The following is an 18,191-nucleotide window of genomic DNA, read 5'->3' on the forward strand; positions in this document are numbered from 1 at the left end:
TCACTCAATACTATCAAGTCCTTGTATGTAGTGTATGAGCTGAACTTTCTAGTTCTTGTAGCTCATCACTCAATAGTATCAAGTCCTTGTATGTAGTGTATGAGCTGAACTTTCTAGTTCTTGTAGCTCATCACTCAATAGTATCAAGTCCTTGTATGTAGTGTATGAGCTGAACTTTCTAGTTCTTGTAGCTCATCACTCAATACTATCAATTCCTTGTAGTATGTAGTGTATGAGCTGAACTTTCTAGTTCTTGTAGCGCATCACTCAATACTATCTAGAAGGACACCATGAGTCACATTATATCATTATGAAAATATAAGGGAGAAAACATTTTCTCCCAAACTTAATCAATATGACTCAAAATTGTCATATTATTAGTAAGTTAATTCATTAAGATCTCTTATTGTTATATAAGTCACTCATTTGACAATTATAAACAATTAACTCACTATGTCGTATCTCTCTCCCGACTCTTTATCTCAAGTATCCCTTAGCTCAATAAATTTATTTTTATTTTTACATAAAATAATTTCATTTAGAACATTTTATTTAGAGGGAACATCAAGATCTCTATTTGTTGCCAATCAGGGGCACAAACATTATCCCCCAAGTAATAACAAGCGAGAATTTCTACGTGCGCACTATCACCCTGCAGGGTTGACAGTGCTGAGTCGCTAACATAGCGCTCTATTGGCAACAGCTTTCACTATTACTCAAGCAAGACTTATTGGGTTGAGAATTCCACCCTGAACTGTTCTCATTTAACCCATATAAGGATGTATAGTCCATTTCAACATAACTCTAGATTGCGAGGAAGACCGGAAGGTCAACATTCCGGAAGGAACGCTAAGTCTAGCAGCCTCGCTAAAGTTTGCGTGGAAAGGCTGAACCCACTACTGAGGACATTAAAAATAAAGTTATGAAGAGAAAAACTCAAATCTGTTTTTTATGCTGAGAGCAATTAGAAAACCGAGGGCGGAAGCCCAAAGGTTTTTTGTGAACGAACAAAAGAGTAGGAAGAGAGACAGTCATGGCATTCATACTAGCACGTGAATAATTGAGACAAAGAAAACCGTAAACAGTATACATATATATGTATATATAAATAGATATATTCACATATTCTCTTTCAGTGAAGACGAGCCCGGGAGGGCGCAGCGACATTCACTGATTGACTTTAAGGCAAGGGATAGTCACATCGATCTAAATGACTTCACAAAGAAGACGTGTTGTTGTCGCCATGACTGAACAGAGATCGTATAAGAAATTGTCCCAAATACAATAATTGAGAGACATAACAAAGTAAAAGTCACTCTACTTCATCACTGTGCTAATAAGTACAAATACCGTACATAAAATCGTCGCGGAGCTCTCTATCGTGTGTATTTATAGCTGAATCGCCAGGCAAGAGATAAAGGTGGCAGTGCGTGTGATGGGGGGCGAAGGGCGGGGGTTTCGACAATTGCAATTAAATGCCAGGTAGCGACGTGTCCTCCTAATATTACTTATTAAGTAATTATTAGATGTTTTAATTGCCTGTATGTTGGCCTGGCGAGTTATTGCTAGGCATTAACATACCTAGGTTAAAAGCTAAGCGTCCCATTCTGGGTTGAACAAAAAGAAAATTAATTTATGTATTATGAGTTGATTTGATGAATGAAACTGTACCCAAATATTTAAGTCTTTATTCATGATCAAAGCAGGGATAATATTACTTGAACAATGGTAAACTTGATGCATTATTATTGGGCATTGGTTATGTTGGAAAATAGGAACCAAGTACATTCGCAAAGTAAATAATTTGTCATATAAAATACACGTACTATTCTGTAATTCAGTACAAAATGAAGGGTAAGGGATTGAATTATTTCTTATTCAAAACATGATAGAAATGTACAATGTTCTGGATCACCATGGACAAATAAAGACAGTTGTCTTTATTTGTCCATGGTGATCCAGAACACAAAGAAAGTTGCACAGGTTCAGTAGTAATACTGGGTGAAGTCTATGCATGTTAACCAGCAATTTTAGTAAATTTTTCCATAAAATACTGTATAAGTAATCTCCCCGTTAGCCAGAATACAGTGTACCTGATCCCCAGAATTCTCCAAAAGCTGAAACGGAAACGTAATCAGAATTTTTGGGAGAAACTATCTCCATTTCAGGTATGGGAAAGAGCTTCCAAGAATGAAAATCAGGTGCATTTTCCTGAAAAATTCAGAGAAATTATCTCCAAACCTCTTTTTGGGAATTCTGAGAGATTACATCAAGTAACATCATGCTCCAATGAGTCCCCATGGGTAACTTGCCCACTTAGTTCATATTCTGCTCCCATTGTAAAAGGTTATTCCCTTGCTAGCTGCTGTTTTTGTGTACAATGTGTGTTGTGCATTACATTTCTGTACATTACTATACCAGGACACAATCAGCCAAGAATACAGTGGTAAAGCAGTGTTAAGACTTAAAAAGTGATAACAGTTATGTAATGTAGATTGTACTGTACATTCATTAAGTGTAAAAGTGTCATATGTATAGGAAAAGGGAAACGCTGGAGAACCTTAGCTTTTGTCTTTATTCAAGACATCTTCAGGTCAGGTCAGAAACATGAGACCTACTACTCCTGCACCCCACCTCTACTACAAATGAGAGAAGAGCTTATATCTGTATATAATGGGTGACCTGACTCACTAATCCCCGACCTCACCTCCATCGAAAGTGTTAAGACGTAAAAAGTAATTACAGTTATGTATATGTACAGTAAACCCTTGCTATTCACGAGGGTTACTGTAGGTTCCAAGCAATGGCGCGAATTGGCAAAACCACGAATAGCAACTTAAAATACCTTAGTGCGCTACTGAATACCTATAATGTTTATGAGAAACTTAAGTCACCAATACTACTTACATTTGTATGTGCAAGTTTGGAGCTTGATGAAGTGGTGTACTGTACATAGGGAGACATTTGGTTACTGAACCATAGGGGGATCTTCAGAATCACTGTTGGAAGAGGTTGATGCAGTGGTGGTTGGTGGAGAGGACGTGCGGCCGGTAGATGGAGCTTAGCTGGGAGGCGGGTGGTGAGGTGACAGGTGGCTTGGTGGAGCGGCTGCGGTAGCAGCTGACTGAGTGAAGGAGGGAGACGAATAAGTTGGGGAAGAGGCTGGTTCTTTCTTGAAAAACATTGTGATTGGTAGTTGTTTCCTCTTGGCTTTGAGGTCTTTAAACATTTCTTGGTAGGAAAACAATACATGGTTGATTTCTTGGACCATCTTAAGACTCCATTCCATGGAAGGGTCGTGGTCAACACTTACCACCTTCACATGTCGAAAAAGTTCACCAAAATTGTTGAAGCCCCAACCTTCGTGTTGCAATTCCATAATTTCTTCTGCTTCATCTTCTTCAGCACTTTTTATTAACTCCTTCAAATCGTCTTCTGTCAGTTCCTCTCCATGCCCATCAATCAGCTCTTCCACGTCTTCAGCAGCTATGTCCACAAACCCCCTCACCACCCAATTGAAGTGCAACACTCACAGTGTCATTCACATCCTTTACTATGGACTGAAATCCCTGGGAGTTATGCACATACTCAGGCCATAAGGTTTGCCAACAAGCATTCACTGTCTCTGGTTTGAGCTCAATGAATGCATCACTGATGTTGGTAATGCAGTCTGCATTGTTCTACTCCTTCCAACACTTGCTAACATCAAGGTCAGGGTCTGTGTCCATGGCACTACGTATACGACCAAAAGAGCGTCTGGTGTAATATGCCTTGAAGGTGCGTATTACACCCTGATCGAAAGGCTGAATAAGAGCAGTGGTATTACGGGGTGAGAACACCACCTGTACTCCTGGATGGCTAAACTGCAAACTTTCTGGGTGGCCTGGTGCATTATCTATCAATAATAGCACTTTGAATTCCATCTCCTTGGAAGCAAGGTACTTTTCCACTTCCGTTACAAAGCATTTATGGAACCAATTCAGAAATGCTTGCACATTTACCCATGCCTTTTTGTTGGACTGCCAAAAAACTCGCAAAAGGTTTTACCCTTTAAAGGTTTGCTGAGTGGTAAAGCAAGCCAGATTTGATCACGTGGCCAGCTGCACTGCCACAGAAGATGAGTTTCACTGTCCTTGGCTGCCTTGTACACAGGGGCATGCCTCTCCTGCTTGTTTGTGTATGTTCTGCCAGGCATCTTTTTCTAATATAGACTGGATTCATCGGCATTAAAAACTTTCCCTGGTCTATAGCCTTTCTCTTCTATTATTTTCCTTAACTTTGCGGGAAATGCATCTGTGACTGTGTGGTCAACTGATGTGGCCTCCCGAGTCAGCTTCACATTATGGAGAGAATCTTTTCTTAAAATTCTCGAACCACCCTTTACTGGTACTAAAAGTTGGTTCAGTAGCTGCACTAGCCCCATCACCACCTGTTGACTCATAAAAATGGGCATGAAGACTCCTAGCCTTCTCAATCAATTTGCTGTCGATCGGAACATTTTTGCTGTGCTGGTCCTCAATCCAAATGTTCAGAGCTTTTTCTGTTTTCTCTATGTTCTTGTCACAAACAACCTGCACCACTTTAGCATTTGCAGGAGCACTCGCTTGAACAGAATCACGAATTGCTTGTTCATTCTTTCTTATGTACCACACTGTGGATTTGTTCACACCAAAGAACCGACCAGCCACAGCAACGCTCATCCCCTCCTTTAACTTGTCTAATAATTCAGCTTTCTTTGTCAGGGTCATCACTGACTTCTGCCTTTTAAGTTTCACTCCACAAGCATCACTAGCACTGACACTAGGCAGTCTTTTAGGGGTCATTTTTACACAGAAACACTAAAGTTTTGAGTGTACAACATGAGATGCTGCATCACAGGAAATGGCTGAGCGTGAACAGAGGGAGAGGAGACGCCGCGGGTGTGCGGGGTAACTCATTGCACTGCAGGAGAGGCTCACAACTAGCCACCATCTGCTTACTGTGAATCGTCGAAATCACGAATCGCAAACCCACGAATGGCACGGGTTTACTGTACAGTACTGTACAGTATAGTTTCCATTTACGCGGTCAATTGAACCCGTGGAGGTCCGCGTAAAACGAGAAATGCGTAAACGAAATAAAAGAACAAATGGGATTAATTGAAATAGAGACTGGGCCGACCCCCAAACTCCACTTTTTCCGACACAATACAGTGGTCCCTCGGTTAACGAGCACAATTCGTTCCAGAAGGTTGCAAGTTAACCGAAAAATTTGTTAACCGAAACCATTGTTTCAATGGGTTTTTGGGTAATTGGTTCCAGCTCACCGAAAATTGCATAAAGTCAACAAAAAAGGAAGTAAAGTACATTTACTTTGAGGTGTGTATGTAGAAGGCTCCTGGATGATGATGCTGATGTGAATTTGAAGTGGGAGGTGGAGGAGGAGAAGGGAGAAGAGAAGGAAGTGGGGGTGGAGGAGAAACATTTTACTGCTTCTTGGAAGGTGAGTCACCTTCCATGAAAATGCCAGGAACCTCTGGACTGACAGATTCTTCAGCAGGAACATCCTTCTCTCCTTCTTGAAGTGGAAGGCTGAGGGCTAGCATCTTTTTCCCGCTGTCTTTTAGTGAAAAAACTGTAAATTTTTGTTTGTGGGGCATCTCTCCTCCTCATCATTAACTGATGTTTGAGAAGGAGACCACTGTGTCCTCAACATTACACAAAGCAAGTTCTGCTTTTTCCACATTAGGGTGCCTTGAAGCCAGTTTTCTGAACTTCTCCCAGTAGTGAACAACATCTTTCAAATCTGAAGTAGACATATGGTCATCACTTTCCTTTTCTTCCTCACCACTGCCAGCCTCTAACATCTCATCCAGTTGCTGCAAGTCTTCAGGAGTAAGTTCCTGCTCATGAGACATCACTAGCTCTTCCACATCATCCTCCTCCACTTCAAGGCCCAATGACTGACCAATGGACACAATCTCCTGGTCCAACTCTGCTTCTTCCTCAAATCCCTCAAAATCATGGACTGCTGATGGCCACAGTGCTTTCCATGCAGAATTGAGGGATCTAGTGGAGACTTCTCGCTATGAGGACACAATCAATTTTACAGCCTCCAGGATGTTAAATTGTGCCTTCCAGAACTGTGCCAGTGTTAGTTCAGGATCAGTGGAAGCTGCCTGATGATGACAACTGAACATTTTCTTCATGTACAGCTTCTTAAAGTTGCTGATCACATTCTGGTCCATTGGCTGTATGATTGATGTAGTGTTGGGAGGCAAAAACAACACTGACAAAGTCAAATTGAGACTCCAAAGTGCTGGCAAGTTGAGGGTCATTCCCATTCATTAAAGAGCTGTCTTGTCACCCATGCCTTACGGTTGGACTTCCAATAAACTCCAAGCCGTCCTCTTACCACTTTTTGTTGCTTGAACACCCTGGGGTTCTCAGAGTGGTAGACAAGCATAGGCTTCGGGCGGAAATCCCGTGAAGCATTGGCACCAAGCAATAGAGTGAGACGGTCTTTCATGGGTTTATGCCCCGGTAAAGAGGCTTCATCTCTGGTGATGAATGTCCTTTTGGGCATTTTTTTCCAGAACAGCCCTGTTTCATCCACATTGAACACTTGCTGTGGAAGATAATTTTCTTCATCCACCAGTTCTTTAAAGTCCACTAAAAATTTTGCTGCTCCTTCCCTATCAGCACTGGCAGCCTCACCATGCCTAACAACATTAAAAAAGACACTTCTATTCTTAAATTTTTCAAACCAGCCCTTGCTGGCCCTAAACTCTTCAAACACTGTGCCTGAAGAACCAGGTTGATCTGCCTTTAAATGTTCGTAAATCTCCCTGGCTCTTTCACAGATAAATTCGGTCGAAACTGAATCACCTTTCATTTGTTTTTCCCTAATCCAAATGAGAAGTAACCTCTCTGTTTCTATTATTAGGGATCTACCTTTAAACACTCTCGTAGATTTGTCTCTCACTTTCACTTCCTTGAATTTGTCTTTCTGTAAAAGAATTGTCGACACAGTTGATGTCGACATGCCATATTCTTTGCTAAGCACATTTGTTCTAATGCCTTCTTCATGTTTCTTAATAATTTCCTGTTTCACCTGGATTGAAATCGCTTTTCTGGATTTCTTGGGACCCATGCTGGATTCAAAAATAATTTCAACACAAAAATTTTAAGTTTAATTGCTGTAAATAAAGAATATTTTCTTTAAATCAACACTGCACTGTGCTATACATCATCAATATGTAAAATAAATTTCAAAATGACCAATAATTTCACTGTAAAAATGGAAAAAATACTTTATGTTGAAGAGAGTCTGAAGCAAGATGTTACCTCCACTGAAAAGAGACAGAAACTGACGCCTGTTTGGTGTGTTGAGTGGCTGTTTGACGCGCTAAAAACTAGTTTCCCTGCACAGTACTTCAATTATGTTAAATAATTGTTAAAATGACTAAAAATTTTAATATAAGACTTAAAATTATTGAATAGTACAACCTTCTTGATATTTACTAAAATTGTAAGGAATTTAAGCCCTAGAACCAATTACTGTATTGGTGGACTAATACTGCTAGTGAGCAAGCGAAAACATGTTGTGGGGAGCACATAAGGAATTCGTTAACCGAGGGTTTGCTCGTTAACTGAAGTGAATCTTATGGAAGGTAATTCGTTAACCGAGGGATCACTGTACGTTCGTTGTAGTAAAAATAGTATCTTAATTTTATGATGGTATGCACACACTCATAATATAGAAGAGAAATATCAATAAGAGAATAATACAGTGACCCCTCGGTTAACGAACTCAATCCGTTCCAGAAGGTCGTTCGTTAACCGAAAAGTTCGTTAACCGAAACCATTGTTTCAATGGGTTTTTGGGTAATTGGTTCCAGCTCACCGAAAATTTCCTAAATTCAACAAAAATGGTAGAAAAGTTCACTTACTTTGAGGTGTGTATGTAGAAGGCTCCTGGATGATGATGATGATGGGAATAAGAATGGGGGTGGAGGAGAAGGAAGAAGAGAAGGCATTGGGGTGGAAGAGAAGTCGCCCCATGGCACCATTTCACCCATAAAATTTTAGTTCTCTTGGTGTATTTCAAGATTATTTTCTTTAAATCAACACTGCACTGCATTATATATTATCAATATGTAAAATATATTTCAAAATGACCAATAATTTGCTTGGAAACACAGAAAAAAAGCGTTTAGTTGAAGAGAGTCTCAAGCAAGATGTTACCTCCACTGAAAACAGAGAGAGAGACTAACACCTGTCTGGTGTGTTAACAGGCTGGATGGCACGCCAGAAACTAGTTTCTTTACCATCAATTATGTTCAGTAATTGTTAAAATGACTAAAAAAAGTTAATATTAAACTTTTAAAATTACTGAATAGTATAAACTTCTTGATATTTACTAAAATAGTAAGGAATTTAAGCCCTAAAACCGATTACTGTATTGGCGGACTGATACTAAAGCTGGTTGCCCGGCCAGTGCAAGCGAAAACATGTTGAGGTCGGTTCGTAAGAAATTCGTTAACCGAATTTTTGTTCGTTAACCGAATTGAAGATCCTTATGGAAGGCAGTTCGTTAACCGAAAGTTCGTTAATCGAGGCGTTCGTTAAACGAGGGGTCACTGTATACTGTACCAGGTAAAAGAAAAATCAAGGTTTAACACTTACGTTAGTAGAAGAGATGGGTCTGCATACGGGGATGGGGGCTGGTTCTGAGACAGAGGGCGGATTAGTGGTCCTCAGGTGAATGACTATCACTATCCACCATAGATGTCAGGGCCTCCCTGACAAACCCCTCAAAGTCACCATCACTGTCACTATCACTGACTTGGGCTGGCTGTTGTGGGTTACAGGCGAAGAAGTCGGTGATGTTACGCTGACGGCTAGCGTTGATGTGGTCATGATACATCTTGATATACGGCTCCATAGTTTGGTCTAGATGGTTATTGGAGACTTCATATCGGTGATTGAGAGGGTCTTTGGAAAGGATGAGCTTGAGTTTCTCGGCAAACTCGATGGCCTCCTTTATATCACCATGTGTTAACTTCTGTTCTAGTGCTGCGGCACCACCTGCCTCCTCACTGACATCATCGTCTTCCAACATATCGTCGGCAGTCGCCTCAGGATCCCTGATTATCTCCATGATGTCATCGTTGGTGGTCTCGGAGAAGCCTGCAGCTGTAACACTCTGTGCAGCTTCTCTTGCAAGGTCCACTGCCACTGCAACAGACTGAGCCTCTCCAGCCACAGGTTGACTCTGCCTCCCACCTGGGATATCCTGCAACACATGCCGCCACGCGTGATGAATTGTTGCCACGGACAGCTGCCCCCATGCCTCCACCAAGAAATCAACAGCTTTCTTGACGTTAAACATTTTCCAAAACTGTTTAACTCGCACTTCATGCTCCGCCAACTCTTCTTCTGGATCCTCGTCCTCACTATCTGTGCCACTCAGAAGGTTCTGTAACTCATCCTTGGTGTTTGTGTAGTCGTTCAGGAGCTTAAACTTCTTTGCGGAGAATGCAGCCTTAACGTTGCATATCAACTTCTGGTCCATGGGCTGGATTAACGATGTAGTGTTGGGAGGAAGGAAGACCACTTTTACACTGGGGTGACGATCCAACAGTATGGGCGAGTGTCCTGGTGCGTTGTTAAGGAGCAACAAAATGTTAAATGGAACATTATGTTGCTCGCATAATTTCTTAACGTCGGGAACGAAACAGTCGTCAAACCAGGAGAGGGACAGACCAGTGAACATCCGTGCCTTACGTGCAGTTAGCCAGTGGACATTTAGCTTGGTCATGTCCATGTTCATGTAGGCGTGCGGCTTGTGGGCTGTGTGGATCACCGACAACTTGAGCTTACAGGTGCCGGAGGCATTGGTGGTAAACAGGGCGGTGATGCGCTCCTTCTGCAACTTCCGGCCCCGACACTTGCTGGCAGACTTGACAACGAAGGTCTTGGAAGGTAATTTTTTCCAAAACAGACCGGATTCATCCATGTTGAACACCTGGTCGTCGGTGTACTGTCCTTCCTCCATAATGTCACGTAAGAATGGAGGAAAGTCCATGGTGGCAGCATGGTCAGCACTGGCTCCTTCACCGACAATGTTAATGTTGGTTATCTTGTTACGTTTCTTAAACCCTTGCAGCCACCCTGAGGAAGCAGTGAAGGGTTTGGGCTCTGCAATTCCCATCTTGCGCGCCACTGATTCGTAGAGTTCACAGGCGTAGTCCTGCACTGCCCGCGTGTCGACCGCCATGTTACGTCTTGCCTGACGAATCAAGTAGCTCACCAGTAAATTCTCTGTCTTGAGCAGCACCTTGTTCTGACAATACTTCACCATTGAAGCACCTGCAGACTTTGTGATGCTCATGTGTTCTTTTATCTTGACGGCATCCTTCTTGATTGTCCGAATCGTAGATTCGTTAACTCCATGCTAGCGCGCGAGATCAACTTGTCGGGTTCTCTTTTCTAAGTCCTGGATGATTTTGTACTTTACTTCATAACTTAGGGTGCGTCGTATCTTCTTGGGCTTGGTGGCGGCTTGGTCCAGGTAATTCAAGGTTTTTCTGTGGTGGTGGGGGTCCAGCGGAAACCATTGTTGAACAGATTAGCGGGCACAAGAGAGAACAGTATACGCGGAGGCTGAGAACAATGAAACTGGCCGGGCTAGGTCAGTGGCTTCTTCCTTCCCGTGGCTGGGCACGTCATATTACATTAGACCAATTACAGCTAGCGGCGGAAGGAGGTAAGGATGCGTGACCCAATCACAGTCCGATACATCATATGACATCAGCGATAACGCAACAGCGACATACTGCGCACCCTCCCCGCGCCGCTTCCCACGTATGGTCAAGAATGGACCACGTGAATCATAATTGGCGCGGTGCATCTGGACCTCTCGCCGAATAAATGATGCAATGAACCGCTTAATTAAAAATTTTCATTCTGGCAAGGTGCTGCGTAAATGACCAAACACGTAAACCAAATCTGCGTAAATGCAGACTATACTGTATTGTACAGTCACCAGAGTGGACAGTGTATGCCTACTTTAGGCGCAAGATGATAGCATCTGCTGGTGAGTACAGTACATTAATAGTATACATTATTTTGTTTATTTACAATGTATTGTATGTGTACAGTGGGGTTTTTAGAAATAAATACAGCTCGTGTCTGACTGTGTGAAATGTGAGAAAACTTTCCCCAGTACAGGGTGGAAAATTTCAGTCTTGGCTGTGACACACAGCTCCATTCACTTCTCACATGTCTGTATCATATACAGTAGTACCCCGATTTACGCCGTCAATTGAACCCGCAGGGTACCGCGGAAAGTGAAAACCGCGTAAAGTGAACAACAGAACATATGGGATTAATTCCAATAGAGACTGGCCCGACCCCCAAACTCCACTTTTTGAGACACAATACTTACGTTGTAGTAAAAATTACACCTTAATTTTATGATGGTATGCACTCACAATTAATAATTAAGAGAAATATCAATAATATTAGTTTTTTTAACACTTACATTTGTAGAAAAGATGGCTGGGCACACAGGGATGGGGGGTTGGTTCCGAGACAGAGGGCATATTATTGGCCCTCACCTGTATCACTTGTATCAATTGTATCACTATCCACCACAGAGGCTTGCAGGGCCTCTTTGTCAAACCCCTCAAAGTCCATATAAGTCCATATCCTCACTATCACTGATTTAGGCCGACTGTGGTGGGTGGCGGGTGAAGAACTCGGTCATGTTTTGATGACTGGGCGACCTTGTGCGCATCCTGCCCGCGCTGCTTCCCGTGTATATGAGTAGATGCACCACGGAAAGTGAAAGTTCGGTTCTGGCGAGGCACCGCGTAAATGAGAAATCGCGGAATGTGAAACCGCGTAAAGCGGGGTAATACTGTACTGTAGATGGCTGTGCATATGTTGCCAAAATCCTATCAACCTTTGGTCATATGCTGCAAATTGTGTTTTCATTTATCGCATTTCAGCATGCCACAACTTGTGCGCTTACTCTACAAATATTATTCACTTTTTTTTTCTCATTTGAACTGAAAGGAGAAGTGGCTGTTGAGAATTTAGGCATGTAGGTGAGTGGAATTGTTGGAGTAAGGGCAAATTTCCTTGCTTTTGAGTGAACACTGGCTGAGTGACACTGTGACTGCAACTCAGGAAGTGTACATACGCTGTAGTTGTATTGGCATAGTGGTTCATTTAAAACACTTATATTGTGGCTTTTCTTGTGAAAATGGCAGTGATTTAGGTAGCTGTCAAATAACCAAGGCTACTGTATTGAGCAATAATTATCAGTATTCTGAAAACTACTATAGATTCATAAGATAAACAACGCACCCATTTTGTCAACCATAAAATTACTCATACTTCCAATTATTGATTCTAAAATCCTGTTTCCTAATTGGGGCTGAGTGAATGAATGGTTTTGTGATGGTTATTAATCCCATTTTGTTCATGATGTCCACCCATAATGTCTTTACCACAGCAGGTAGAGATAACTTCTTATATTATTTCTTTCCATTACATACAGTAGATGGACCCCTTGTTTCTAAAAGAAAGAAGATGCTTGTGTAAATGACACTTTCATTTGAGGGCATAGCCCAGGCTTTTGGATTTGTTTGGGGTAAAATATTTTTGGATATTCCCTCCATTTCCAATCTATAATCTTATTAGTACATACAGTATATTATAGGTGCAAGTTTGGCAATCCCAGTGCTCATTGTCAACTAGTCTAAGAATGAGTGAAATACCACTTCCAGTCACAAAATGTGTATTAAGGGTTACTCTTGACACCTTGGTCGAAAGTCAATCCCATGACTGGCAACTTAATGGAACAACTCAGTTTTATTTCATATCACACAAACTACGGAACAAGCTGGCTGTGTTATTTTACTTTGAGTAAGATCAAGTTGGTGTATGTCAAAACCACACTTTGTGTACCAAAACACACCAAGTGTATAACAGTTGCAGTAAAACTTATATTTGTCCTTAAGAATTCAACAGGAACTGTGTTGTAGCCATGGGTAAATGATGAGCTAGTTGTTGAAAATGGTGTAGCAAGAGATCTTGTTATCTATATAATCAGGCAAGAGCTGAGGTATGGTTTAGGGTATCCTTCATAATTGTGACATTTCTCTATTAATTAACAAAATGCGTTTCCTTTGTCAACCCTTCTCGTTTTAATTCCCTTTGTATTATTTTTTACTCAAGCTATTTAGTAGAAGGATAAGCTACTTTTATAGTCCCCAAATGCTATGTTTATTACACGATAGTGGTTATCGCAGTAGGGTTAATACCCATTATCAAATAACTGGACAATAATGGAAACTGAGAAGACCCTCCAAAGGGACGTCTTTTCTTGACCCTCATATTTTCTATTTTTCCACTTGAGTCATACAGTATATGATATTTTTTACCTACGGGTAAATACCCAATGGGCTCCAACATTCATAATACTGTGTACTGTAGACAGGTGAGGAATATTATATAGTGTATATTTTTTTAATGAATTCTGGACACTTAATTCATGTTAAGTATTGTTGTTATCTAAATCAGGAAATCAAATTCTGATCAACAATTGTAATGCAAATTATTATAGTTTTTACCCATTTAAAAGAATGTAGATATAAATTTGTCGGTACAGGACAGAAAAGGAAATGAGTGTGGTGTGGTGAATGCCTTCTGAGGCACTGTATAACATATATAATATTTTGATCCTTCAACATCTTTGGTACCCACTGATATGAGTCAGTGTTTTGTGTTCTTGTGCTCCTTTCATAAAAAAAAAAAAAAAAAAATTAATTAATATTTTTAGCTTGTGATTATTTTTTAAAGAATAAAATTGTAATGCCTTTTTTAATGTTTATTGTAATTTTCCCCAGAAAACACCAAATGGGGAGGAGAAAGTGTTAACACGAGCCAGGCTGGAGGGCTGAGCGCTTCACCCAGAGTAAGTCATGTGTTTACTTCTTGGTATCATGGTGAGGTACATCACTTTAAATTGTATCTGGTTAGTAGAGTAACCTAGTAGTTGTACTGCAAAGTTAATTAGGTTTTCTAATTCAGATGATGTTATATGTATAAACCAAAATGTTGAATTCATATTAATGTTTTTGATTCATGTAAATTTAGAAAGATACAGATATCATTCGATTAGCATTAATTCACTTAATGATAATTCGGTTTAGCGATAGCTTGACTCACTGGGAAGGGGGAAAAAACTGGGGATGAGATGGTCTGTGAGTTGACATATTGCCATTGTTAAATGAAATGAAACTATAAAAGTTGTGGAAAAGTAATAATAATACACAACTCTAATGTGGCTTAGAAATAAAGAAAATATAAAACTATAAAATAAGAAAAATGAAGAACATGGATGTGTACATTATCCCTTATCTTTCAGATGGAAGACAGTCGCACTAATAGTGGGAATGACAAGAACAAGACAGAGAGTATGTTGAAGCACCTACTGTCCAAGTAATCTGACCCCTGCCAGTTGTGTCAGGTCATCCACGTGCTCATCTGTACGCTCATCTATATGGTCTTTCTATCCCTTTTGACCTGCCTGCTACCAGTCATTGCAAGTTGCAGGGTGTACCATGGTATTACTGTGGTATTATCTCAGAGCACATACACCCCACTGTCAGGAATAAAATATTATTTTTGTGGTTTTAACCTCTATGATTGTAGGACAAAACCTAATTTTTAACAGCTAATTAATAGTTTAATTTTGTTATGAATAAGACATTGAAGGATGATGATATAAATTATGTATGTACCTGTGAATGATGTATTGACTGTATGGCCTAACTTTAAAATTAACTGCATATACATATCTAATTATGATTTTAAAGTGCAGAAATCTGTAAATTAGATATACTTGTATTGTATTTCTCAGAAAAATTTGTTTTAAAAACGATTTTTCAATCTTAAAGTTTGTTTATAAAAAATATGAATTTAAATTTTTTTAAATACATTAGAGAGTTATCCAAAAATGTTTAGACAGTGGGGGGTATGTTAGCTCTTGTCTAGGGTTGAGGGAAGCCAATGTGATGTTTCAATGCCAGAGCAGTCCTGTGATTTAAACTTTTACCAGTACAAAAGGGGGGAATGCGAAAAGTTTGGTGGGTACCAGGGGTTTGTGCATCTCTATTTCCCATTTACCCACAAGTAATGTGTACATGCTCCCTACCTTGCTTTTACCATTGATTACATTAAGGAAATTATTTCTCTTCTAGGTATATGAAACTCATGATTTACCTCATAATGAGAATACTTGCAATTCATGGAATGGCAAGTGTATATCTCATTGCTATATTTTTTGATTCTTCTCCACCTTAAATGTCATTTTTTAAATTGCCGCAGTGTGAACTTGTTGTTGCGAGCCTGGAATGGAAAGACTTTCTGGGCATTTGTTAGCCACGGTATTGTGAAAGTTGTTGATGGTGTTTTACCATCGTTGTTGGGCAGGGATATATGGCAGCCAGCCAGGGTAGGTCCAGTGAAGCTGCTAGTGGCACGTTAGCTGTGGTTCAGTTCAGCCTTATGTGCAATTCTTACCATTGGGTTGTGACTTACATGTCTAGTGTACAGAGAGATTATTATTCTATGAGGAGGGTAACAGTTGCTGTTGTCAGACTGTTGTATACTATTGTTATGAATGTAAGTACCATTAATATAGTTCACTTATATACAGAGCCTTACATACTCAACTCTTCTATACCAAAGGCATTAATGTAGATACACAGTGTACTTGAGGAAACTTCCCTAACCCCTGTATTTTCTTTGCACATCACCAAGTTGAATGTTAGATAGCAGGAGATGTTATCAAGATTAGAGAGTAAAATATCATGTTATAATGGTTTATTATTTTTCTATGAGAAAGTTTATTGAACTGTTGTTATTCTACAAAGAAAATTAATGTTGGCAAAGATATGATAACTTATTGTTGGAACACAGAAGTGACTGGGGCCAGCCCAGGGAAGAGAGCGCCAAAGGATCAATGCCAGCCACCTGTGGTGCAAACGCGGCTGGGAACAACTTGCTCATCATTCACTTACTGGCTACTTGTGGACTGGCGAGGGAGGTAGCATGACCTTTTGGAAGTGACAGACAGTGTAGGTGTGTGTGAAAAAAAGTGCTATAATGTGGGGTCATCCCTGGACCTTTTAGTGGACTTGGGAAAGGCAGCCTCCTGAAAGAAAATTCTGCTTTACTTGGCTGATCACTCCTGTTGATTTGAAAATATTGCTTGTTTCTGGAAAATTTCATAAGTTACTGGAGTAATGAGCATAAATGACTACTGTTGATGACTTGTTAAAGAATTAGCCTTCATTCACAACAACTAAGAAAACAATATGAATTATATGGAAGATAAAAAGGCTAGAAACTTCTATGTTTCCTGATAATTATAAACAATAAATATTTGTCAGTGTGAAGTGATTACCTCAGGCAAACCTGGAAAGTGCTCTTAAAAAGTAACTGTGGAAAGTGGCAAAAGACAATATAACCAAAGTGATTAAGTGTAGTTTAAGTGTGCAGGAGTGGCTCATGACTCCACTAGGAAAGGAATATGAGAGTGCTGGCCCCAGGACTGGTGATATGGCTACTTGTCAGATTTGTGGAAGTAGTGATGGACTGGAAGTTCAGGTTAGAAAATTCCTCTCCTGACCTTCTTCTATAGTTATTTCAGAAGTGACCTAGTTACTCTTTAATTGAGCAATTGATACGTGAGGCCTCACATACAGAAAAAATTGTTAAAAGTATATTGATTTATTTTATTAATCCCAAACTATAGTTCCTCTGTAGACAAGGAGCCTCGGGCACTGTGGTGCCCATGTCCAGTCTTGTTTTCCCTCCAACGCTGGCACTCCAAGATTGGTCATATTTTGTAGAGTTTCAGCATTCAGTTGTATGTTTCATTTGGTGGAGTAAGATTTTTGTATATATTTGTAGTGAGTAAGACAGTAATTATTATGTAACAGTTATGGAATCCCACTGGAAGATTGGCTGCTTCCCTCCAAGTTGCTTTTCATTCATGTGGGGCTTTTGTCATGCCGTATAGTCTGTATTATCATTGGTTTCCGCAGCTTCATTGGTTTGCATTGGTACGTTCCCTGTACATTGTGTGTGTATAGGCAAGTTTCACCATCATTAAGCCACATGGCAAATAAAAGAGAAATGGTGTATTCCCAGTGTTTCTTTTGTATTTTTTTTACCTTTATATATACCAAAATTTTCCATACAAATAGTCATTGTTATGCTGGTGTGGAAAGGATCACTGATTTGTTGTTATTATATGGTTACGGTTATGAAATTTTATAATTAAATTTTTTTTTTTATTCTGATATTTGTTTCCAGATGAAATTTAATTGAGCATCAACCACTTTGTTCTACATTTAAAACACACATGGTGTGGTAATATGCAGTGTTATATTTTTGGGGGAGGGAGTGAGAGACTTGCCTCATGGTGGCATTTTAATGAACCAGTTTCTACGTTAGAAGAAGTATTTGGAGGCCGATTGTGTCTTAGCGAAGTATTAGCCAATTTGCCTTAAGATTGGTACATAATATATAATGTGCTGTAATGTTATAGTAAAACTGGTTTCCATGTTTTCATAAGACAGTAGATATACCCATCCTTAAAGATAGAGTCTGATTGGCCAAGTCAACAGATATATGTGGGAATAATATTGTTCGCGCTATATTTTTGTTTTTAACTTAATAACTGTCGCATTTGGGAAATCGAGGTTACTCCATAGACAGTACTGCAAAATAAAATGACCTGTGAAAATTATTTTTTTTACTTTTGAAATTAAAGATATAAAATTTAGAAGACATAAAAACCAAATGAAAACTTTGTACAGTACTATCATGAGTGGCAAGTTGTGAGTCTGTGAAGTGAGGTGTGTGTAACTGGCAACTGCTGTGATTGTGGTGGTGCAGCAGTGGGTTTTTGTGGTGCTAAGTGGGAGGTAAGCTCCACGTAGGTGGTGAGCCAGGCTGTGGTGTCGTAGGTGTGGATGAGGGGCCACTGAGGACAGGAAGGGGATGAGGCATAAATAATTCCAAATCATTTCAAGATAATGATAGGAAGTTGATTCTGAGGCTCCACCTTCCCTGTGTCTCGCTCTAGGGTTTCTACCTGAATTACCATTCTTTGTATGATTTTTG

The 18,191-nt window shown here is 40.1% G+C and overlaps 1 protein-coding gene across 2 annotated transcripts in view; it reads left to right on the top strand.

Annotated features, from left to right (window-relative positions):
• Window positions 1-17,206, top strand: part of LOC121871777 (nuclear receptor coactivator 2-like) — a 202,352-nt gene extending 185,146 nt beyond the window's left edge. For both annotated transcript variants that reach the window (XM_042374248.1, XM_042374249.1), the window contains 2 exons: window positions 13,901-13,968; window positions 14,422-17,206. In XM_042374248.1, the coding sequence (XP_042230182.1) occupies window positions 13,901-13,968; window positions 14,422-14,499 (146 nt within the window). In that variant the 3' untranslated portion in view covers window positions 14,500-17,206. The remainder of the gene's footprint in view (window positions 1-13,900; window positions 13,969-14,421) is intronic.
• Window positions 17,207-18,191: the final 985 nt, after the last annotated feature.

Source organism: Homarus americanus, unplaced genomic scaffold (genome assembly GCF_018991925.1).
Source record: "Homarus americanus isolate GMGI-L3 unplaced genomic scaffold, GMGI_Hamer_2.0 scaffold39675, whole genome shotgun sequence".
NCBI classification, from domain to species: Eukaryota; Metazoa; Arthropoda; class Malacostraca; order Decapoda; family Nephropidae; genus Homarus; species Homarus americanus.